This window comes from Somniosus microcephalus, chromosome 5, assembly GCF_052327205.1.
Source record: "Somniosus microcephalus isolate GS21.2 chromosome 5, FLI_Smic_1.0, whole genome shotgun sequence".
NCBI lineage: Eukaryota > Metazoa > Chordata > Chondrichthyes > Squaliformes > Somniosidae > Somniosus > Somniosus microcephalus.
Window position 1 is genome coordinate 129,786,506 of NC_140991.1, and position 25,520 is coordinate 129,812,025.

At 48.1% G+C, this 25,520-nt stretch overlaps 1 protein-coding gene across 1 annotated transcript in view; it reads left to right on the plus strand.

The window, feature by feature from the left end:
* Positions 1-25,520, plus strand: part of sema5a (sema domain, seven thrombospondin repeats (type 1 and type 1-like), transmembrane domain (TM) and short cytoplasmic domain, (semaphorin) 5A) — a 394,308-nt gene that overhangs the window by 327,021 nt on the left and 41,767 nt on the right. The window contains exons 15-16 of the mRNA XM_085988245.1: positions 2,554-2,701; positions 15,450-15,675. Coding sequence (XP_085844371.1) covers positions 2,554-2,701; positions 15,450-15,675 — 374 coding nt within the window. The remainder of the gene's footprint in view (positions 1-2,553; positions 2,702-15,449; positions 15,676-25,520) is intronic.

Sequence of the window (25,520 nt, forward strand, 5' to 3'; positions counted from 1 at the left end):
TTTGTTCTTGTTGCTAGTCATCCTTACTATTCTATTCTCCATACATGGATATTATTAAAATTAGCAGTGCATGGCCAATTGACATGCCGTTGCATTTTGGTTGGCTGTATGTGAGTATCTGATCACAGCAACTGGGCAGGAAGAGGGCGAACAGACATCTATCAGGATGCTGAAGAATCTGGCCTACGTTTGTCCATTACTTCAAGCATGATTCTCAGAAGCAGGTGGATCGGCGATCGAGCAATGAGATCCTGTTTAGCATGCATGCTCCTGAATAATACATTAGCTGTCATATTGAAACATGTATTATGTATAGCGAGCACTATGTTTGCAATATTTTTCTTTTGTAAGTTAGTTCCTGTTACGAATTTGGGTCTACCATAGATCGCTCTTCGGTTCAGTGCGTCCGTTACTCTTGTGAATGGTCTAGGGGGGGAAAAATTGGGTTGCTAAAGGGGTACAAGGCCCCTAGCACCTGGGCGCGGCACCACTAACGCCTCCCGTGAAATTCAGCAGGTGGTTAGCGGCGGCGGGAGCCAATAGCGGCGCTGCGCCTCCAGCGATGATGTCATTGCCCTGCCCAGCGCCCCGCTCGCACCCCGGCTGCAAACTTCGGTCCTGACCTACCGCCGGACAATATGTCCGACAGAGTCAGGGTGGCGTTTTTGTGGCTGCAGTGGCGCAAATTAAAGGGCAGGTGTCGGGCGGCCATTTTTTTTGGGCCGCTTGTCAGCACCTACCCCCTTCCGTTTCTTCATGCGGGATGCCGGCCGCAATCGGTCAGCCTGGCACTCCTCTTGAGTGCCAGGCTGTTTTCCTGGCACCCCGCTCCCCGGTGGTCCCGCAGGGCCCCGGCCCCTCCCCTTTAAGCGGGGGAGGGAAGCCTGTAATACAGCGGCGCTATGTGCCAATGCGCGTGGCACTGTTGCCTGTAGCTCCACGATATTGAATGGTAGCACCCCAGGAAGGAGAGGGAGCGCTAAAAGTAGTGCCCCGGCAAAGTTAGTGCCCCAAAGGAGGCGGGACCGAATTATTCCCCCTAAGTGTCTTACTTTTATGGTATTTGATTCTTTCAGTCATATAGCTGCCTGTAAAATAGTGTTACTCAGGGCATAATAATAGTACCCCTTGTGATCAGAACTTGATATTTTTGTGCAGGATTGTGTATTTGGAACCTGGGGGGAAAGCTCAGAGAACAAGCAACATAGTTTTGATAAAATAGAGTGACAAGAATACTGCCCCATAGAGAGTAGGAAAGTGAGAGCGGCAAGTTACCCAATGCCGTTCTCACACAACTCTAAACTTCTGGTTACAAAACAAGACTCCTGCCTGCCCTCTTGTCCTGGGTAGAATTATAGAATAGTACAGCATAGAAGGAGGCCATTCGGCCCATCGAGTCTGCACTGGCTCTTTCGAAGAGCAATCCAGTTAGTCCCACTTCCCTGCTCTTTCCCCATATCCCTGGAGTTTTTTTCTCCTTAAGTATTTATCCAATTCCCTTTTCAAGGCTGCTATTGAATCTTTATCCACCACCTTATCAGGCAGTGCATTCCAAATCCTAACCACTCGTTGCGTAAAAAGGTTTTTCCTCTTGTCGCCTCTGGTTCTTTTGCTAATCACCTTAAACCTGTGCCCTCTGGTTATCAACCCTTCAGCCATTGGAAACAGTTTCTCTTTATTTACTCTATCTTCATGATTTTGAACATCTCTATCAAACCTCCTCTAAGGTATGATTCAGCACAGTGGGAAGATCCAGAAGGAGAGGGAGGGAAAAGGCAAAAAAAAACTTCTTGAATATAAATAACAATTGGGAATACCCAAGCTTTACTAAGATTACATTACTGGTGGAGGCATGGTCACATGGTTATTTTGTGTTTACACAGTGATTTGCTAATCCAGCATCTTATCACTCAGAAGCAGTCACAGTTGAGCACTATAATTGTATGTGAGAAAATTTTTCTTAATAATACTGCCAGGGTTCAGCAAAATTTCCCTTCAAAGATTCATTTGATTATCACGCCACCATTTTTTTCAATCAGATATCATGTACTAAAGCTGTGTCACGCACAGCAGTCAGCAGAAGCCTAAGTGCAGCCAACTTGTTATTACAGTATTCCAGGTGCTTAAATGCAGTATGAACAGGACCTCTATTTCTAGCAGTAATGTATGGATGCCCTTCATTCATTAGAAAACATTAATCAACTGTACTTAGGCACATTTACTGTTGTGTTTAATTCCCGTGTAATGTAATTTTGTTGATGTTATGGTGCCTTATTTTCATTATAAGGTCAGATTTATGCCTGCAGTGTGCAATTTTCTTTTTTTCCCCCCAACATGTCCACATCTGGCAGTGTCCTGTGAGCCCTTCTCACTACCTTAGTTTAAAAAAAAAACATGCTTTAACCTCATTAGATTTATGGAAAGTGGGGAAATACTCTAGTACGCTGCAAAAAGAAAGAAATTAAGACAAAAACATTGCTAATGCACACCCAATATTTTCTGTGATGGATACTGTACAGTGCGCATGTACTATTCACCTTGCTTCTTTTCTAGGTATTGCAACGAGCATCTTCAGTGCCCTCCACACACATTCTGGACTCCTTGGGGTCCATGGGAACGCTGCACTGCACAGTGTGGGGGAGGGGTTCAGGCCCGTAGACGAACCTGTCAGAATGGTAACGACTGTCCAGGCTGCAACATAGTGAGTATATTATAACATCGAGGGTCAACCCTCTTTGTTTTTTGTGTGCTTTCTAATAGCATAATGTAATATTCTTGGTCAAAATTTTCCTGAGTCACAACGGTTTCTCCAAATGCCTAACACTCTGTGACGGGCCTTGTATTGTTTATGACACAAAAATATGATTTCGTTCTTAATAATTTAAGCAAATATTATGGAGATTATTGGCTGCAAAATTAATTTCACCCAAAGGCAAATCTCCAATAATGTGAAATCTTTCTGATATCACACAGTATACAAAGCTGCCAGAGTGTGAAAAATTGATGTGTCAGCTGAACTAATTTCTACCACATAAAAATTACATGGCAATTATAAAGATTTATACATTTCGGTTCAACAGATACAACTAATGACCTTTTGAGACCTCCATTTTTCCTTGCAGCAGGATAGTGCATGCTTTGAAATTCATAAGCCCTGTTCCATTAATTTTCTTTCCTCACCTTACAGCCCAGAAGCACGGTGTTTGGATACTTGATTCATAGATCACCATTTGAAAATTTCAGTCTTGTTTGGGGCTGGTGATTCATCTTATTAGTTTTATTGATTCTCTGCTGGCCATTGGTCAGGCGTGTCATAAAGTCTAAATGTCTGCCATTGATGGTAATAGTGGTTATGGCAGCGGTGATGGGGGGATGGGGGGCGGTGGTGGGCCTTGTGTCGAAGCAGGCAAATAGTCACCGAGAGCCACGGGCACACCTAGTGTAAAACTAAAAATGGTTTGCGTGGATTAAAAACTACTGGATTTTGGGATGAAATCTGTGGGCAGTTGTTAAAAAGCAGGACGGCAGCCCTGACTTCGATGACAGTGTTTTAAGGCAAATGAGCCGGTACTGCTGCCTCTGCAGACCATTATACCCATGTAAAGAAGATTTCCCATCACTGGCCTGTATGGACTTTGAGCCATCAGGGGAGGTCCAAAAACCAAAACTTTCAAGCAACTGTATATATATGTATAAAGTAATGAGCTGTTGTTTTTAAGGACTGTGAAATTCACAGCACATTGTAACAAGCATAAATTTTACAGATCGGGAAGCCTCAGGTGTTACAAAACTGCTTCTCCCTGCAATGATTCTGTGATATGAAGAGGTTATTACTTGTCTGCCATCCTCCATTTTAATATGAAAATGAGTGGCAAATTAAGGAAAGACAGAAAACAGGAGAGTTTCATCAAAAAATATTAACAGGCTGCCTTCTTCATGCTGTTATAAAAATATAAGGACCGGTTTTGCTCTGGGCCCTGAGCTTCGGCTCTAGGCATGTGGAGTGCACCCAAAGTGACATTGACCTTCAACCCATCTGCAATTATGAGTTCAGGTCATATAAATGACTCAAATGCTCCCCTGGTGCAGGTCGAGCCCTGGCAGGCCCGAGCACCTGGAATTATGGGAGGAAAGTTAGCTGCTGCGGCAGGTCTGAGAGGCCTGATACAACAGCAGTGGCCACAGTAGCAATGGTCAGGGCCTTCTAGCTGTTAAACATTGGGAAGACTGAAGCCATTGTCTTCGGCCCAGGCCACCAATTCCATACCTTTGCCACTGATTACGCCCCCTTCCCCGGCCATTGCCTCAGGCTGAACCAGACTGTTCACACTCTCCATGTTCTATTTGATCCCGAGCTGAGCTCTGACCCCATATACTCTCCATCACAAAGACTGCCTCCATAACAACACCCACTATCTGCCGCTGACACCCTCATCCATGTCTTTGTCACCTCCAGACTCGACTATTCTGATGTTTTCCTAGCCGGTCTCCCATTCTCTATCCTCTGTAGACTTCAGCTCATCCAAAACTCTGCTACCTGTATCTTATCCCGCATCAAGTCCCACTCACCCAACACCCTGTCCTTGCTGAACGACATTGGCTCCCAGTCCATCAACACTTCCAACTTAAAATTCTCATACTCTTGCGTAAATCCCTCATGACCTTGCCCCTCCCTATCTCTGTAACCTCCTCCAGCCCTATAACCCCACCCCAAAACTCCCCATTCTTATGAATCTAGCCTTTATGTACCCCTCCCTCCCCTCACCCCACCCATTGGCTGCCGTGCCTTCAGCCGTCTTAGCCCCATGCTCTGGAATTCCTTCCCTAAACTCCTCCATCTCTCCACCTCTTTCTCCTCCTTTAAAGTCCTCCTTAAAATCCACCTATTTGACCAAGCTTTTGGTCACATCTCCTAACGTCTCAGCATACATTTTTGTCCAATTACACTCTGAAATACCATGAAACGTTGTTCTACATTAATGGTAAATAAATGCAAGTTGTTGTTGCTATCCAAAAACAGCAGCCATAAGGCCCCCAGTGATCCCTAGCTAAATGATCCTGTTGAGGAATAAAATACCGTTAGGTCTGTTGCCTCCTCCTCTCTGATCTTCTGATTGGAAAGGGGCCAGGTGCAGGGCCTTAGGCATAGTTATTCTGTATGCCCTGAAAATGGGCCTCCAGTTGGTGAAGAAACAGGAAACTGAGGCATGAGAGCCGGGAAGGTCCTTTCACGCCTCATTTTTTAAATTGCTGCAGGTCTGCACCTATTGCAAGCACATGCAGTCCACCTGCCCTCAAGGAAAGCCCCAGAAAACCCAGGCCAATGTAAAGGAGGAGGGGACCTAGCATCACACGTCTTCATCCTATTTCCTGTAGTATTCTTCAGGTGCTAAGCACAGCAAAATCGACCCTATAGTTATACTCATTGGGATAGAAATTACAGATGGTTATATGATGATAGGAACACAATGTATTTGTAGTAAATTCTCTTTCCACAAACCTAATTATTTTAAATGACACATTAACTATTCATACATTGCCAACAACAACTTTTACCCTGGTGTCACTACAATGACTCAGAGGATTGGATTTGTGAGAAAATGGCAAGATGAACATTCCTCCACAGCCTCAATTAGCTGTGTGAACCTTGTTCATACTTAAGGCATCAGAGAAGGTCAAAAGGCAGGAAAGCCAGAAGGGCAGTTGTTTTACTGTAAAGTCGTCTTTACACATATTAGATACTAACTAGCCCCAGTGCTGGAACATTTAAATGCGCACTAACTATTCATTAACTGGCAGTCGTTCAAGACAAATCCAGAGCAGTACAATTGGCTCCTGTAGTAACCTAAATGAAAAGGTTTTTACAAGCCTCTTTCATCTAACGAAAATTCCTTCATAAACTCCTACAATAATAAGCAAAAGGAATGCTTCTAGTCTTATTCTGTAATCTGAAAACATTGACTTAAATTGTCTCACCCATGTGCCATAAAAATTCTGTATATTCATTCAATTCTTCTTGGAAAGACAGCTGGGGACCACATGCCTAAACCTGGCTCTTTGATGATTCAATGATGCAGAGATTAACTAATGGTAAATTATAAAAGACATTTTGGGGTAGAATTTGGTATGCAATGTGTCCGTTTTTCAGCCATAAATAGGCACAATGCATCCCAATATAGCAGTGGGGTGGCTCGTGCCAAGTTTGCTGGGGGTATTGGTCCCACTGCTAAATTCACGGGAACCATCTTTTAGGCGTCCCAGGTGGATGCCTGAAAGAGGTGTTCGGCTCCTTGAATGTGTGTTAGGGGCCTAACACCTGTTGAGAACCTCTTTTTGAAATTTTTAGCCGATGAGTGTGGCAGGATTCGGAGCCTCAGGGTTCTTCAGCAGTCCCGCGGCCACCAACCGGGCAGAATCCGAGTGTAGGGAAAGCAGTCGGACTGGAAGCTGGGGTGGAGCTTGTCCCTGCTTGGTTTGCGGCCTATGGATGCAGCCATGCAAATTCCGACAGGGTGGGGTGGGCACTTCTTCCACCTGCCACCCCGCCCCCCCATCCTGACTTGGCGGCTTATCTGGGGGAATTCCCAGGCTCCCCCAGAAGTCTAACCAGATGTGCTACCATAAGGTCTAGTGGTAGCCACACCTGCAGGAAGCAAATATAAGTGCTGTTCTGGACCATAGGTGAGCACCAGCCAGATAAAACCAAATGACAGTCGATCCCCGATTTGATTCTGGACCTGGTAGTGAGGGGACAAGGAAGAATGACTGTAGAAGCACCTCAGTCTTTTGCCCAACCAGCCTTTGGCTCCTTTAACGGAGTGGGAAGAGCTGCTCCGAAATTATGGCAACTCCTGGCGTGGGTGCCTACCCCATATGTGGTAATGAGCCCCTCTCTGGGATTTGGGATACAGTTATGACAGGGGCGGTGGAATCTCTACCCTTGTATGTTTATGAGATCACAACACATGAAATTCATATAAAAAAGTCAGCTTCATATGTTAAAAAATGGTTGGGCAGCTTTTTATTTATTTTTTATTAGGTCTGTCAAATATGACTAGCTGCGAGAAAAAAACGACTTCTCCTTTATCAAGCTGAATGCACTCTATCCATTTTTCAATTTTCACAATACAATTCACAATAGCAGTGTTAAAACTTTGATTTGATAAGTCTATCAAAGTGTTGCAGGTGGAGATTTTTGTGCTTGTAGCAACAACTATGATTGATGTACCAATTAGCTCTGCTTTATACCAGGCATCACCTATAAATGGTAATTGTACTAAAGTCATGAAGAATTTATGGGGAATGATTGAAGAAGTGAACTGTTTGCAGGATGTGGGATAGGATTGTTGTTTTCGCAGGTGGTTCTCTGCCTCCTCGCTGCCGGCGTTTTTATCCTGCTCCGCCCCTGCACCTTCTAGTCTCTGGCCTCCTCGCTGGCGCTGCCTTTTGACCGGGAACCTCGCTGGACAGGCTTAACAAGCCCAATCAGGGGAAAATCACTTGGAGAGTGCAGGCTGGAGCCGGGAGCGGGCTGGGACCGCGCTACCGACCCGGCTGCCCCGAACCCGCCTCAGTCGGCGGAATTGCGGCCATACAGTATGTTATAAAGGTTCCCCATTCACAACCTCAGTGCAAAAAAAGTTACAGTTTTTTCCCCCGTTTTGTTGATTTTTTTCTCCTTCTAAGGGAATTAACTTATGCAAGGGTACAGTTCCATGGGCAGCAGCTGAAGTGGGTGTTCCTCATGTGTGAGACGAGATGTCAACAGACTGCTCATTCATGTAGGCATAACTGCCAAGACTGTTGGGGTGGATTTTCTTCCACCCACCAAAAACGGGGCAGGGCGAGGTAGGACTTCTGCCCGTCCACATGGTACCACCGGCAACCCACAACGTTTGTCTGGGGCAGCTACATTTCATGTACAGGGCAGGAGGGAAATGAAATTTAGGTGCAGTATTTAAAAGGCCATTACTGCTTAAAGAAGCTCTTTAGTAGATGGAAGAAAGATAGAGAGAGCACATAAATGGCACAGAGAGAGAGGAGTAGCATTGAAGATGTCTGCTGTGGCAAGAGTCCCCAGATTTTTGGACACTTTGGTGGATGTACTTTTGGTAGAGATGAGGGCATCCAACACAGGGAGCCTCAGAAGAGGGTAGTGCAGGCAATATGGATGGAGGTGACTCAGGCAGTCAGTGACATCTTGAACATTCCACATATGACATAGTGCTGGAAATATTTCAATGATCTCATGAGGTTGGCCAAGGTAAATGAAGTCACAACTATCTATGTACATCCTAAAAGAATTTGAGAGGCATGATACCTACCTACCTTGTCCTCACATCGTAAATCAATAGATGGATGAATATTCACAAGGCACCTCACACTCCCCACATTTTTCTCCCACTATTCCACTGTACCATATCCCAGTACCTGAGACCAACGGTGGTAGTGTCAGACTGAAAAGGAAAAACATTGCTGGACAGCCTGCAGCCAAAAAGCATTCTCACCATGGAAGAGCTGGGGGTGAGTGGAGGGAGGTGGAAGGTGGGAGGAGGGACAAGGAAGACCCAACCATGTCTCTCTGGCAAGAAATGACTACTCTCAGCTGAGGAACCCAGAGACTAAAATCTCAGCAGCCTGATTTTTAACAGACAATTGACCAAGGAGCATCAATCTCATGTTTAGGCAGTGAAGACCATTTCCTCGCATGTAGTGGAGATAGAGATACGTTGGAAGAGTCCACTGCTTGTATCTTCAACACAATGCAGGAAGTTTGCGAACATCTAACCTAGTTCTATGCTCCCTGTGTTTGCCAACCTATCTAACTCATGCATGGCGGTGGACCATTAAACAACTAATGGGAAGAGGTGGCTCCATGAATATCCCCATCCTCAATGATGGTGGAGTCCAGCACATGTGAGCAAAAGACAAGGCTGAAGCATTTGCAACCATCTTCGGCCAGAAGTGCCGAGTGGATGATCCATATTGTCCTACTCCTGAGGTCCCCACCATCACAGAAGCCAGTCTGCAGCCAATTCGATTCACTCCACATGATATCAAGAAATGGCTGAGCACACTGGATACAGCAAAGGGTGTGGGCCCCGACAACATCCCGGCTATCGTGCTGAAGACTTGTGCTCCAGAACTAGCCGCGCCTCTAACCAAGCTGTTCCAGTACAGCTACAACACTGGCATCTATCCGACAATGTGGAAAACTGCCCAGGTATGCCCTGTTCACAAAAAGCAGGATAAATCCAATCTGGCCAATTACTGCCCCATCAGTCTACTCTCAATCATCAGCAAAGTGATGGAAGGTGTCATCGACAGTGCTATCAAAGTGGCACTTACTCACCAATAACCTGCTCACTGATGCCCAATTTGGGATCCGCCAAGACCACTCGGCTCCTGACCTCATTACAGCCTTGGTTCAAACATGGACAAAGGAGCTGAATTCCAGAGGTGAGGCGAGAGTGACTGCTCTTGACATCAAGGCAGCATTTGACCGAGTGTGGCATCAAGGAACCCTAGTAAAACTGAAGTCAGTGGGAATCGGGGGGGGGGGGGGCGATGCGGGGTGTTAACTCTCCACTGGCTGGAGTCATACCTAGCACAAAGGAAAATGGTTGTGGTGGCTGAAGGTCAATTATCACAGCCCCAGGACATCGCTGCAGGAGTTCCTCAGGGCAGTGTCCTAGGCCCAACCATCTTCAGCTGCTTCATCAATGACCTTCCCTCCAACATAAGGTCAGAAATGGGGATGTTCGCTGATGACTGCACAGTGTTCAGTTCCATTCACAACTCCTCAGATAATGAAGCAGTCTATGCCCGCATGCAACAAGACCTGGACGACGTTCAGGCTTGGGCTGATAAGTGGCAGGTAACATTTGCGCCATAGAAGTGCCAGGCAATGTCTATCTCCAACAAGCGAGAGTCTAGCCACTACCTCATGACATTCAACGGCATTGCCATCACCGAATCCCCCACCATCAACATCCTGGGGGTCACCATTGACCAGAAACTTAACTGGACCAGCCACATAAATACTGTGGCAACAAGAGCAGGTCAGAGGCTAGGTATTCTGCGGCAAATGTTTCACCTCTTGACTCCCCAAAGCCTTTCCACCATCTACAAGGCACAAGTAAGGAGTGTGATGGAATACTCTCCACTTGCCTGGATGAGTGCAGCTCCAACAACACCCAAGAAGCTCGACACCATCCAGGACAAAGCAGCCCGCTTGAATGACACCTCATCCACCACATTAAACATTCACTCCCTCCACCACCGGCGTACCGTGGCTGCAGTGTGTACCATCTACAAGATGCACTGCAGCAACTCGCCACGGTTTCTTCGGCAGCACCTCCCAAACCCGTGACCTCTTCCACCTAGAAGGACAAGGGCAGCAGGCGCATGGGAACACCAGCACCTCCAAGTTCCCCTCCAAGTCACACACCATCCTGACTTAGAAGTATATCGCCGATTCTTCATCGTCACTGGGTCAAAATCATGGAACTCCCTCCCTAACAGCACTGTGGGAGTACCTTCACCACACGGACTGCAACAGATCAACAAGGCGGCTCACCATCACCTTCTCAAGGGCAATTAGGGATAGGCAATAAATGCTGGCCTTGCCAGCAAAGTCCACATCGCATAAACAAATAAAAAAATCCTCAAATAGCCTATCCACTTGGATGGATTCTAATCCTTTCACTGTCTTAAAGACTTCAATCAAATTGCTGCAAAGTCATTTCCTGCCAGGTTGTCTGGATCAATTTTGATGAGCTCCTTTTAGGGCAGGGTCTCAATGTGACACCTTATTACCATATTTTCCATCAATTTGCTGCCACTGCACCACCCAGATTTGTCAAGTAAGATCCAGGTACACAAAAAGTGAAAGAAGAGTCCTGGTTTTCTTTCCTGACCACCATTGTTCTCACCATTGGAAATTCATGCAAAAAGCTGTGCTATCCCAAGTGGAGTGATCCTGGAGCCCTACACTGATCAGCTTACAACTGACAGCTTTCTTGTTGAGCAAGAGAGGCTGCAAACTTACATCAACGCGTCATATTGACTATCACAACATCTAGAAAACCTACACGTATTTTTATGAGCATCTATATATATAAAAGGATACTTCTGTCTGTCATTCCGTCTGTCTGTCTGTCTTCCTGTCTGTCTGTCTTGAATTAACTCGAAAGTTATAGAGCGTACCTACACGTGCGTTACGTCGAAAGAAAGCTGACGATTCCAGAACCGTCCTAAGCGTATTTACGTTTTGAGCGGACAAAAATTACGCCCGCGGTATCCCAAAAAACTTTCAACATTCCGCTCATTATCCGCTCATTAGCATCGAGTGACGTCGAGGTCGATCAATCGTACGGTGGGTTCCTGGCGCATGCGGCCGGGCCCTCCTACGGTCGAGTGACGGGACGATTGACCAATCCTACGCTTCGGTGACCTGACGGTCCACCAATCGGTGCCTGTGTGGGCGGGCCTTATCGTTCTGAACCGAGGTGAGTCGCCGCCATCTTGATTCCAAACTTTTCCTTTCTTTTTCCCGCTTTCTGCGTCTTTAAAAAAAAAGTTGCTTTTAAAACACATATTGTTTTTTAAAAAAGTTAATTACTTTCTAAATCTTTTATCTAATCTCATTAATTTTCCTACCTTTCCCCATTTTTCCAGGTAGGCCTCGAAGCCTGGGCATCTGTTGCCAGCCATGCTGGACCCTAGGCAATTGTTTTGTGGCAAGCACCTCCCACCCCTCACCCCCCCGCTGGGCCCGATTCCGAACCAGCGGCCAGCCATCTTGGTAAAGGCTGGCTGGGCTCACTGCAAGCTCCTGGCGGTTCATTCGGGGGGGACGGGGCTCGGGAGGGGGGGGGAGTGGAGAGGGTTACCCCGGCAACCGGGCTCGCCAGCCGCAATCGGCCGCTCAGACCCAGGCCCGGCGATCGGGAGGCGGAGAGGGGAGGAGGGTTACCAAGGCAACCGGGGCTCGGGAGGGGAGGGGGAGCGGAGAGGGTTACCCTGGCAACCGGGCTCGCCAGCCGCAATCGGCCGCTCAGGCCCAGGCCCGGAGATCGGGAGGCGGAGAGGGGAGGAGGGTTACCAAGGCAACCAGGGCTCGGGAGGGGAGGGGGAGCGGAGAGGGTTACCCCGGCAACCGGGCTCGCCAGCCGCAATCAGCCGCTCAGGCCCGGAGATCGGGAGGTGGAGAGGGGAGGAGGGTTACCAAGGCAACCGGGCCCGGCCAGCCGCAATCGGCCGTCTCAGGCCCCCCTTCCCCCTCCCCCTCCCCCTCTCCCCCTTCCCCTCCCCCTCCCCCTCTCCCCCCTCCCCCTCCCCCTCTCCCCCCCTCCCCCTCCCCCCTCCCCTCTCCCTCCCACCCCCCTCCCCCTCCCCCTCCCCTCTCCCTCCCACCCCCCTCTCCCTCCCCCTCCCTCCCCCCCTCCTCCTCCCCTCTCCCCCTCCCCTCCCCCCTCCCCTCCCACCCCCTCCCTCCCCCCCCTCTCCCTCCCCCTCCCTCCCCCCCTCCTCCTCCCCTCTCCCCCTCCCCCTCCCCTCCCCCCTCCCCCCCACCCCCTCCCCCTCCCTCCCCCCTCCTCCCCCTCTTCCTCCCCCTCCCCCTCCCCCCTCCCTCCCCCCTACTCCCCCTCCCCCTCCCTCCCCCTCCCCCCTCCCTCCCCCCCATCCCTCCCCCTCCCCCCTCTTTCTCGCTCTCTCTCTTCCCCCCCCGTCGCTCTCTCTCTTCCCCCCCAGTCGCTCTCACTCTTCCCCCCCAGTCGCTCTCTCTCTTCCCCCCAGTCGCTCTCTCTCTTCCCCCCAGTCGCTCTCTCTCTTCCCCCCAATCGCTCTCTCTCTTCCCCCCAGTCGCTCTCTCTCTTCCCCCCAGTCGCTCTCTCTCTTACCCCCAGTCGCTCTCTCTCTTCCCCCCAGTCGCTCTCTCTCTTCCCCCCAGTCGCTCTCTCTCTCTCTTCCAACAACATGATGCCCTCAAAAGACCCTCGGCACCGCCGGGCACTTCAGCTAGTAAACAAATAAAAGAGGTTTGTTCTCTGCAGACAAGACAAACAGCATTAGGAAGAGAAAATGTGGATCAGCATGGGATGCCACAAACAAAAACAGTAGATGCTGGAAATATACTATAGATTAGTCAGCATTTGTAAAGAGAAAGAAAGAAAGACATGCATTTCCAAAGCGCCTTTCATGTCCACTAGTCGTCCCAAAGCACTTTACAGCCAATGAACTACTTTTTGAAGTGTAGTCACTCTTGTAATGTAGAAAATGTGGCAGCCAATTTGCACACAGCAAGCTCCCACAAACAGCAATGTGACAATAACCAGATAATCTGGGGGTTTTCAGCGATGTTGATTGAGGGATAAATATTGGCCAGAACACCGGGGATAACTCACCTGCTCATTTTTGAATAGTGTCATGGGATCTTTTACGTCCACCTGAGAGAGCAGACAGGGCCTCGGTTTAACATCTCATCTGAAAGACGACACCTCTGACAGTGCAGCACTCCCTCAGTACTGCACTGGAGTGTTGACCTAGATTTTTGTGCTGAAGTCTCTGAAGTGGGACTTAAACCCACAACCTTCTGACTCAGAGGCGAGGGTGCTACCCACTGAGCTATGGCTGACATGTAAGGAAAGACTGGTTACTGTTACCAGTGTAATTCTTCGTCTGCTGAAGAGTCTATACCTAAAACATTAACCCGCCATCTTTTTGCTGACTGATCTGCTGTCTATTTCCAAAATTTTAGGGGAAATTTTCCATTTTGTGCTTCTGGAATGGAGATCGCATATCGGGAAATTATGCAACCCAGCCCATGATCTTCTGTCCACTAAAATCATTTCTTAGCATTTGCATTGTTTTTCTTTTTATTTGTGTGGTGTAATTTAGGATCGGATTAGCTCCCACACACATGGAAAACTGTACATCTGCCTCAGAGCTAAACGTAGTCCTAATCAAATTCATTTGAGATGTAGGATTCTGTCACATCAGGATCTTCATTTGAAAGAAAGTGATTGGTGGATTGCTTTCAGTGAGAGTCCAGTGAACAATGTTCTTTGGTCACCAAACTTTACATAATATTCGGGTAGTTATTACAATTTAAAGCTCCTAGAGCAGAACTTCGCATGATCGAAGTAAAGATTGGATACTTGAGTGCGGAGGTCAGCCCCCCAATTTACAAGCTGTACGATTTTCAATCCATCGTAAAGTTTACCCCATTATGTCAGGATAGAGGAGTGCCTAGGCCCCATTCTTGAATTCCTATCAGTCTCCCAGTTTAATTTAGCTCAAGCGAATGTCATTCCTTCAGCTGATCTGTGCTACACAAGCCAGAGTTGGAACAGAGATGCTACTGTGTGGATGTTCAGTGGTTCCATTCTGCAGAACTAAGAGATTTAGGAAATATAACAACTGTTCATGGCCTATAAGGATATAAGACTGTCTCAACACAAAGAATTGCAAAATAGTTAGTGGAACGTATCCACTACCGGATAAAAGAGACCTCTGCTGCCAAAGTGAAATGCCATTCAACAGGATTGTGAGCACAGAGACACTATATTGGGCAGGGTAAAGGGCCGGTCACATGACGGGGTGATAAGCATCCTAAAAATGTTCCAAGTGAACTACTTTGGATTGTTACCCATGCTATCCAGAGATTAACAACCTCTACATTTTTGCTGCTTTTTCTTTGTTTATACAGTATGTAACTGCATGAAAATTCATCTTCAGGTCTTTGGAATTTCTAGTTTACTTACATTATTATCAGACAGAGGAAATAGTTTAAATAGGGGCGTGTTCAGTATAATTTGTTAAATTTTCAGATGAAAACATTTGTGTAGGAAAACAAGAATGTACGTGTCATATATAAAAATTGTTTTCAGATGGCTAAAATTGATGAGTTGTCCTTCAGGAGTTGTTGATTTTAGATTCTAATTTGTAGTTGTTTGAGATGGGGAAAGTCAGCCTTGGGAACAGTTGTTGGGGACATGATGAAATTAATATATGTGAGGCACTGTACTACAGTGTAGTATGATTTAGGATCATCTGCTTTTTCTAGTCAATCTCATTTGCTTTAAGCTGCCATTGTAAGATTATTCAATAGAACCCGTGCCCTTCCCCGTTACAACTGCAATGAAGCCCACCTTCTTGTATTGTTTCTTGATTAGCTTTGGAAGCCTTGCTCAAAGATAGCAAATGGTTTGCGCATCATTTTTTATGATCAAAATGTAGTAACTTCTGCAGTGTTCATGTATTCTTCTCCCTTTCAGAGATGAATACATATTTATCTCATATGTGCCAACCTGAAAAACTTACGAAGGCAGACGAGCAGCACACAAAAACACACAAGACTGTTGGTGGTTGAAACAGAAGACTTATTATTTTTATTGTGATAATGTTCTAATTCCTCTTCTCATTTTGTTTTTATAAATGCACAGGAATACCAACCTTGTAATACTAACTTGTGCCCTGAACTAAAGAAGACCACTCCTTGGACCCCTTGGATGCCTGTTAACATCTCAGACAATGGAGGTCATTATGAGCAGAGATTTAGATACACATGTAAGGCACGTCTGGCTGACCCAAACTTGCTGGATGTTGGCCGTCAAAGGATAGAGATGCGTTACTGTTCTAGTGATGGATCAACTGGCTGTTCTGCAGGTGGTGAGTGGACAAACACAATCCTGTATTTTGGAATTATTTAGTTTCCCCAAGTGATAAAATAATTGGAAATACTAGGAACATTAGATGGATAAGTGCACCTACTATCATACAAAATTATCTTCGAACCATTTTTGTGCATTTTTTCCCTTGACACTGTAACTAACATAAGTAGATGTTTAGAGCAGGGCTGCAGACATTATAGCCCAGAAATGACTGTGGGCAGTATCGATGGATCACACTTAACATGCTCATAACATTCCTCTGCTTTTTTTAAATGGAGGGGCTAATCCATGAATTAATACCTCTGTTAAAATAGTGGACAGAGTAATATCATGAGAAAGTATTAAGGATTTATCTGCTAATATAGCCAAGAATAATTTTCATGCACATATATGTTAGATAAAATCTTGACAGTTATAATAAACTTGACATGAGGGTATCTGCCAACAAGCTGAGGGTCTTGTAATGGTCTTGCATTAATAATGTGATATGAATTTTAGACGTTCTACTTCCTAATTCCAGTTATCATGAATGTTGCTGTCTTTAGTTTTCACGAGGTAGGGAATTAATGCGTAACTAATAGAAAACATAAGAGTTTGAGTTCCTTATGCACTAGGACCTTCAGAACTAACGCAGTTCATTCATTTTAGTGGATTGAGAAATTGTAAATTAGTAATTTGGGAATTGAAGACACTTCAATTTTTCATCTCTCCTGTGCTTTGCCTAATTGGCTATTCTTTATGTGTCAACGTGGACGCCAAGCTATTCAAGCACAGGGAGCATCACAACCATCCTCAATCTTGTCCTCACCTGACTTACATCCATATATATGCTTTCCAGCAGGAGCTACTGGAAGCAGTTAAGAGCAGAAACCCTCTCTCCTTTTTCCCCTCCCTAACCCAGGATACACAGAGGCACTGAGGACAATTGTAACACCCCACCACCATCTTGGCTGAGATCAGCTAACTCAACACAGACTAATGACTGAACCTGGGAGCAGTTTCATGGTAGACAAGTGGGCCCTGCAGTGTTACAGATACCTTTCTTGATGCAGGATAGTAAGTAGGCTCTGTACAACAACAACAACAACTTATATTTGTATAGTGTCTTTAACATAATAAAAAGTCTCAAACTTTTATCTCACTGGTCATATACTCATGCTCATGATATCAGAAACAGTTGTTATGCCAAACTAAATGCTGAATATAACAGCTGCCTGAAGTAACTATTTTATTAAAAGGGTGGTAGGTATATGGAACAGATTACCGACACGGGTGGTGGAACAAGAAACCTCAATAGGTTCTGGAAGCAATTAGACAGATACATGTCAACAAAGGGGATTCATGTATTAGAAATACACCAAGGAATACCTTTTTCAGATGGGAGCCTCTGCTGCCTGCCCCGACTCCACTGGAAACATCAGCAACAACAACTTGTATTTATATAGCGCCTTTAACGTAGTAAAACGTCCCAAGGCACTGCACAGGAGTATTTTAAGTCAAAAAATTTGACACTGACCCACATAAGGATAAATTAAGGCAGGTGACCAAAAGTTTGGTCAAAGAGGTAGGTTTTAAGGAGCGTCTTAAAGGAGGAAAGAGAGGTAGCGAGGCGGTGAGGTTTAGGCAGGGAATTCCAGAGCTTAGGGCCTAGGCAACAGAAGGCACGGCCACCAAAGGTTGAGCGATTCTAATCAGGGATGCTCAAGAGGGCAGAATTAGAGGAGCGCAGATATCTCGGGGGGTTGTGGGGCTGAAGGAGATTACAGAAATAGGAAGGGGCGAGGCCATGGAGGGATTTGAAAACAAGGATGAGAATTTTGAAATCGAGACACTGCTTAACTGGGAGCCAATGTAAGTCAGCGAGCACAGGGGTGATGGGCGAATGGGACTTTGTGCGAGTTAGGACATGGGCAGCCGAGTTTTGGATGACCTCAAGTTTACATAGGGTGGAATGTGGGAGGCCAGCCAGGAGTGTGTTGGAATAGTCAAGCCTAGAGGTAACAAAGGCATGGATGAGGGTTTCAGCTGCGGATGAGCTGAGGCAAGGGCGGAGACGGGCGATGTTACGGAGGTGGAGGTAGGTGGTCTTATACTGCGGATCTGTGGTCGGAAGCTCATTTCAGGGTCAAATATGACACCAAGGGGGAAAAATTGGGTGAGTAGCGCCACCTGTTAGCGCCTAAAGAGGCAGTCAATGGCTGTAGCGCCACTGGCTGCGCCTCCCGCGATATTCAGCAGGGGCACTAATGGTGGCGTTAGCCATTTGCGCTGCGCCGCCACCAATGACGTCATCGGTGTGCGCAGCGCCCCATTCGCGCCCCGTTTGCGATATTTGGTAGTGAACGCCGCAGTTGCGCCGTTCGCTACCCGCGCCCGGTTCACGGGCCTTGCTGTGCCGGCAGCGGCGCAAGTTAAGGTGGAGGTGCGGGGCGGCCGCCTTTTTCGGTGGCCGCTTGCCAGCACCTCCGTCCCCGGCCTCCTGACCACCCCCCCGCAGCATTGCCGGCTGTATCCCGAGAGCCCGGCACTTCTCCTTGGTGCTGGGCTCGTTTGCCGGCACTCGCGAGCGGGGAGCGCGCTGTTGCAGGCCCCTCCCCCTTAACAATGGGAGGAAGGCCTGCAGTACCGCAGCGTGCCGTGCTGCAGCGTGTGGCGCTGCGGCACGTTGCGCTGTGATATTCAGTTTCAGCGCCCTAAGAGGGACGCGGAGCGCCTCGAGCCTCGAGCCTCGCCCCGTCTCCCTCTAGGGGCAATGAAACTGAATACCTGACGATCGCTAAAGCCTCGAACGCTGCGCTAAATCCTACGCTCAGGCGACTTTGGCACCACTTTGGCGCCCCAACCCAATTTCTAGGCCCAAGGTTGCAAACAGTGTGGTTCAGCCTCAGACAGATGTTAGGGAGAGGGATGGAGTCAGTGGCTAGGGAATGGAGTTCGTGGCGGGGACCGAAAACAATGGCTTCGGTTTTCCCAATATTTAATTGGAGAACATTTTTGCTCATCCAGAGCTGTATGTCGGACAAGCAGTCTGACAATTTAGACACCGTGGAGGGGTCGAGAGAAGAAGTAGTGAGGTAGAGCTGGGTGTCGTCAGCGTACATGTGGAAACTGATGCTCTGTTTTCGGATTATGTCACCAAGGGGGCAACATGTAGATGAGAAATAGGAGGGGGCCAAGGATAGATCCTTGGGGGACACCAGAGGTAACGATGTGGGTGTGGGAAGAGAAGCCGTTGCAGGTGATTCTCTGGCTACGATTAGATAGATAAGAATGGAACCAGGCGAGTGCAGTCCCACCCAGCTGGACGACGGTGGAGAGGTGTTGGAGAAGGATGGAGTGGTCAACCATGTCAAAGGCTGCAGACAAGTCAAGAAGGACGAGGAGGGATAATTTACCTTTGTCACAGTCACAAAGGATGTCATTTGTGACTTTGATGAGAGCTATTTCGGTACTGTGGCAAGGGTGGAAACCTGATTGGAGGGATTCAGACATGGAATTGTGGGAAAGATGGGCACGGATCTGGGAGGCAACAACACATTCAAGGACTTTGGAGAGGAGAGGGAGGTTGGAGATGGGGCAGGAGTTTGCAAGGACAGAGGGATCGAGGTTTGTTTTTGAGGAGAGGAGTGATGATGGCAGATTTGAGGGAGAGGGGGACAGTACCTGAGGAGAGAGAACTGTTAACTACATCAGCTAACATGGGAGCCAGAAAAGGAAGTTGGGTGGTCAGCAGCTTAGTGGGAATAGGCTCGAGGGAGCAGGAGGTGGGTCTTATAGACAAGATGAGTGCAGAGAGGTCATGTGGGGAGATCGGAGAGAAACTGGAGAAAGATGTGAGTTCAGGGCTAGGGCAGGGGGGAACCTTAGAGAAAGTTTGGCTCAGTGGGCTAGGAGAAGGAAGGGAAGTGGCAGAGGCAGCTGAATGGATGGCCTCAATCTTAGACACAAAGAAGTCCATGAGCTCCTCACATTTGTTATCGGAGATGAGGGTGGAGCAGACAGGGGAGAGAGGATTACGAAGACGGTTAGCAGTAGAGAATAGGAGCCGGAGTTTATCTTTACATTCTAAAATGATTCTGGTGTGGCGGAACCACCAGAGGATTACGGACAATTGTATATAATTCCTTTTACAGCAATGTAGTACAGCTGGGGGCTGCATCTTTAATGTATCTGTTAACTGTACTAGGGCTTCTTTCCTTTACTCCACGTGATGACGTCATGACGTCAGAGCTCAGAACCTTCTAGCAGTAGAGCTCGGAACCTGCTAGCAGTTGAGCTCGGAACCTGCTAGCAGTTGAGCTCGGAACCTTCTAGCAGTTTACAGAGAGGCTTTCAAGCAGACCAGACCTACTTGCATTGTATCCTACAGTTTCCTGTACAGCTTCGTTTGTTCATTAAATTTTATTGTTTTTGATTTTCTGAGTCGATCTCAATTCTTTGGCTAAGAACCCCAGTTCCTACATTGTTGACCCCGATTTCTTCGAACAATTTTCGTTGAAGTTACATCATGGACACGAACGCCGTCACCCTCAAACTGCCGCAATTTTGGGAGCAACAACCGGCCGCGTGGTTTTTCCAGGCGGAAGCCCAATTTGCAATCCAGGGAGTAGCAGCGGATTCAACCCGTTATTATTACGTGGTCTCCGCCCTCGACAGCGCCACGGCCTCGCGGGTCGTCAGCCTCCTCGAGAGTCCACCGAACGATGGCAAGTACGAAGCTTTAAAAGCATGTTTACTGCAGATTTTCAGTCTGTCCAAGTCAGAGCGCACTCGCAGACTTATCTCCATGCCCGGCCTCGGGGACTCAAAACCCTCAGAGCTCATGAGCCAAATGCTCACGCTTTTGGGCTCGGAATCGCAATGTTTCTGTTCCGCGAGCTGTTTCTCTGTCAACTACCAGAGCCAGTACAGACGGCCTTGGCCAATTCCGCGATCACGGATTGTGCTGAACTCGCCGCGGAAGCGGATAAAATATTCGCCATCTCACAACAATCTTGTACAGCCATGAGGTGCCCATACCCCACAAGAGCGAATCCGACTCCTCCTCCTGCAGGCTGGTGTGCATACCATGCTCGTTTCAGCGTGAAGGCCAGAAATTGCCGTCCGCCCTGCAGTTTCTCACCAAAAAAAAAACCTACCTCAAACCAGCGGTTTCTGAGAAGATCAATAAGGCCTAAGGGACGCGCCGGAGTTGCGATGGCCGTCGGGTCCGCAGGGAAACTCCTATACATTACAGACTCCCTGTCAGGGCGACGTTTTCGCTGTGATACTGGCTCCCAGTGCAGTATCACAGAATCACAGAATCACAGAAACCCCACAGTGCAGATAGAGGCCATTTCGGCCCATCAAGCCTGCACCGACACATATTCCACCCGATCCCCGTAACCCCACGTATTCAATCCCCCTAACACTAAGGGTCAATTTATCATAGCCAATCAACCTAACCCGCACATCTTTGGACTACCAGCGTCGAAGCTAGATCTTCAATCCGGCGGTCCAGGTCCCCCCCTCGAGGCAGCCAATGGTGCGGCCATTTGTCCTTTTGGAAAGCGTAGGGTCCAGTTGAGTTTTGGCGGCCAACATTTTATTTGGGAGTTCATCATGGCGAAAGTCTCACAGGCCACCCTGGGGGCAGATTTCTTCTGCGCAAACGGGTTTCTCGTCGACGTCCGACACTGCCGGCTAATCAGTGCCTCCACTTTTCACTCGGTCCCCTGCCACCGAAGCACCGTGATGTCTTGATCAGTTGCCTGTGCAGTCCCATCTCCAAATGAGTTCTCTCGTCTTCTCAGTGAGTTCCCTGAGCTCACCAGGCCCACATTTTCTTCTTCAGTCGCGAGGCACGGTGTGGCGCACCACATTACCACAACAGGATCCCCCGTTTATGCGAGAGCTCGAAGGCTGGAACCTGGTAAACTCATGGCCGCCAAGGCGGAGTTCCATACAATGGAACGCCTGGGTATTATTCAACGTTCGAATAGTCCTTGGTCCTCGCCATTACACATTGTTCCTAAGCCGGGCGGCGGATGGCAACCATGCGGCGACTACAGACGCCTGAATGAGGCTACCACACCGGATCGGTACCCAATTCCTCACATTCAGGATTTTTCGGCCCATCTGGCAGGGAATTCCAACTTTTCCAAAGTAGACCTCGTCCGAGGCTATCATCAAGTGCCCGTGCATCCTCAGGACATCCCCAAAACTGCCGTCATCACACCTTTCGGGCTCTTTGAGTTCCTTCGTATGCCGTTTGGGCTGAAGAATGCAGCACAAGCCTTCCAACGTCTCATGGATTCCGTGTTGCGTGATCTGCCGTTCATCTTCGTCTACCTAGATGACATCCTTATTGCCAGTAACAGCACAAAAGAACACATTACGCACTTGCGTACCCTTTTTTCTCATCTCAGCCAACATGGCCTTATTATCAACCCGGCCAAGTGCCAGTTTGGGTTGCACAGCATTGATTTCCTGAGACACAGAATCACCTCAGAAGGCGCCGTCCCGCTGGCCACGAAGGTGGAAGCAGTCACCTCGTTCCCTCTTCCTCAGACCGTCAGGGCCCTCCAGGAATTTCTGGGAATGGTCAATTTTTATCATTGGTTCGTCCCCAAGGCGGCATTGTTGATGCAACCTTTGTACGAGGCCCTCAGAGGTAAATCAGGCAATGACCCGATCGATTGGACACCCCAGATGGACCAGGCTTTCCTCGACACTAAGAACGCTTTGGCTGCTGCGACCATGTTGGCACATCCCCTTCCGGGCGCAACCATTGCCCTTGCCACCGACGCATCCGATTATGCCATCAGGGCAGTACAGGAGCAGTGGGTCGACGGCACATGGCAACCACTGGCTTTCTTCAGCCGCCAATTGCGGAAGAACGAACGCAAGTATAGTACTTTTGATAGGGAGTTGTTGGCATTGTTTCTGGCCATCCGCCATTTTCGCTTCCTACTGGAAGGATGCCCATTCACGGCTTTTGTAGACCACAAGCCACTTACTTTTGCAATGGCCAAGACAGCGGAACCACGGTCGGCACAGCAACAACGTCATCTTACGTACATATCTGAATTTACAACCGACATACAACATGTCTCGGGCAAAGACAACCTGGTGGCGGATTGTCTCTCCCGCGCCCAGCTCCACGCAGTACACCTGGGAGTCGACTATGTTGGTTTGGCAAAAGAACAGAAGGCAGACCCTGAAGTGCAGGCATACCGGACCGCACCTTCCAGCTTACAAGTGGCTGATGTCAGTTTTCAGGCCGCAGGGACCACACTCCTGTGTAACATCTCGATGGGCGTCCCACGTCCAATCGTTCCAGTCGAATGGCGCAGGAGAATTTTCGACACTATCCACAGGTTGTCACACCCTGGCATGAGAGCGTCACAACGACTCATGGCAAAGAAATTCATCTGGAAGGGCATGCATCTCGACGTCCGTGACTGGACCAATACCTGCGTGAGTTGCCAGAAGTCCAAGATACAACGCCATGTTAAGGCCCCAGTCGCCACTTTTCCGGTTCCGGAGCATCGATTCGACCATGTGCACATGGACCTGGTTGGTCCTCTCCCTTCCTCTTGCGGGTACACTCACCTCCTCACCGTGGTAGACTGCACCACCAGGCGGCCAGAGGCAATTCCTTTGGTTGCCACCACAGCGGCAGACGTCTCCAGAGCCTTCATCTCGTCGTGGGTAGCTCGGTTCGGGGTACCGGCTGACATCTCCTCCAACCGGGGGCCTCAATTTACCTCTGAGCTTTGGAACGCCATAGCTCAAGACTTGGGCACCAAGCTTCATCGTACCACCTCCTACCATCCACAGGCGAACGGTCTGTGTGAAAGATTCCACAGGTCCCTTAAAGCCGAACTGCGTGCTCGTCTCCGTGGGCCTAGTTGGGTGGACAGGCTCCCTTGGGTGCTGCTAGGTCTTCGCATGGCGCCTAAGGACGACTTGCATTCTTCTTCAGCAGAGCTGGTTTACGGCCAACCACTCAGAGTGCCTGGCGATTTTCTTCCTCCTTACACGGAACCCTGGTCCCCAGCTCAGCAGCTCATCAGCCACCAGGAAGCGGCTAGGAATTTCATCCCAGTGCCTACGTCGCATCATGACCTGCCGCGCTCCCATGTCCCGGTGGATCTTAAGAGCGCAGAATACGTGTTCATTCGGCAGGATGCTCGCAGAAACCCGCTCAAACCGCCTTACACAGGTCCGTTCCGCGTCATCTCGTCAGGTGACAAGTCCTTCACAGTCGACGTCGGCGGTAAGCCTGACCACATCTCCATCGACCGGTTGAAACCGGCGCATCTGGATCTGAGCGAACCAGCCGTCACCGCTCAGCCGCCTCGTCGTGGTCGTCCACCGTCGACTGCCGGTCCAGTACAGCCACAGTCATCCGCCGAGTCGCCAGTGCCCGCCTCACCGGGTCGACCACAGCCGGCCTCTTCTTCTCCTCCGCCTGTGGCGTCATCCCAACCACAGCCAACGGCCAGTTCATCTTCTAGCGCTCCGTTCCAGCTGCCGGGGTATCGCAGTCGGTCGGACAGACTCGTCAGACCCCCTTCTCGCCTTACCTTCTCTGTTAAAAGCAATTCTGGGGGGTGCGCGTGTGGCGGAACTACCAGAGGATTACGGACAATTGTATATAACTCCTTTTACAGCAATGTAGTGCAGCTGGGGGCTGCACCTTTAATGTATCTGTTAACTTTACTAGGGCTTCTTTCCTGTACTCCACGTGATGACGTCATGACGTCAGAGCTCGGAACCTTCCAGCAGTAGAGCTCGGAACCTGCTAGCAGTTGAGCTCGGAACCTTCTAGCAGTTTCCAGAGAGGCTTTCAAGCAGACCAGACCGATTTGCATTGTATCCTACAGTTTCCTGTACTGCTTCGTTTGTTCATTAAATTTTATTGTTTTTGATTTTCTGAGTCGATCACAATTCTTCGGCTAGGAACCCCAGTTCCTACACTGGCACATAAATTGGGCAGACCTCAGTTGAGACTAATCCCCGCCCATTTCATGATACAAGAAAAAATTGAAAAGGGGAATGGGTATGGGATTAAGTGAATAACTCTTTCAGAGAGCTGGCATAAGTTTCCATCTGAGAAATAACATTCTATGTTTCCCTTCATTTTTGCCTGCCACTTTTTAGTCCTCTGTAACGTCAGCCTAGGCAAAGACTGCCTTTTGAGCTTTTCTTAAAGATTTCAGAAAACTTTTGTCACCTTATTGTGATATAGCCTTTCATTGTCCCTATGTCTCAAATTTTCACTTGCGTTCAATCTTCCGCTCCTACTGCTAGTGTGCTCCCTGCACCCATCAAAGTTGGCATCTGGTGATGTGAATAATTATGTGGTTGTCTAACCTTGGAGAATTGAGTGCTAATGACACTTAGAGAGGTTTGCACAAGCACTTAAGCACTTAGAAATGACTTACACCAGTACAAAAAATTGCACCTCTGCTCTTCATTTTAACAGTTGTTTGAAAGTGCTAGTTAAAAGAGTATTTCCTTTAAGAAATCCCTCCAAATGCTGTATTCTTATGTAGAACCATTGCTGTTAATAAAGGTTGTGATATTTTCCTTTGGCTTAACTTCCATTGTTGATTCACTCATGTTAAAATCAATTAAAAGTTCAGAAGAAATTGTTGAATATATGTATTAAAAAGATACTTTTGTGTTTAATAATTGTAGAATCTAGCCTGTGCTAGCTGATAAAGTGTTACTGTTGAAATAATTTATATCTTTAAGGGTGGGAATTAGAAGTTTCTTTAAAGCAACAAAGTATATTTATTCTGTAAACTGCAAACTGCAGCCACACTGAACACTTGTGATAATATTAAATGACTA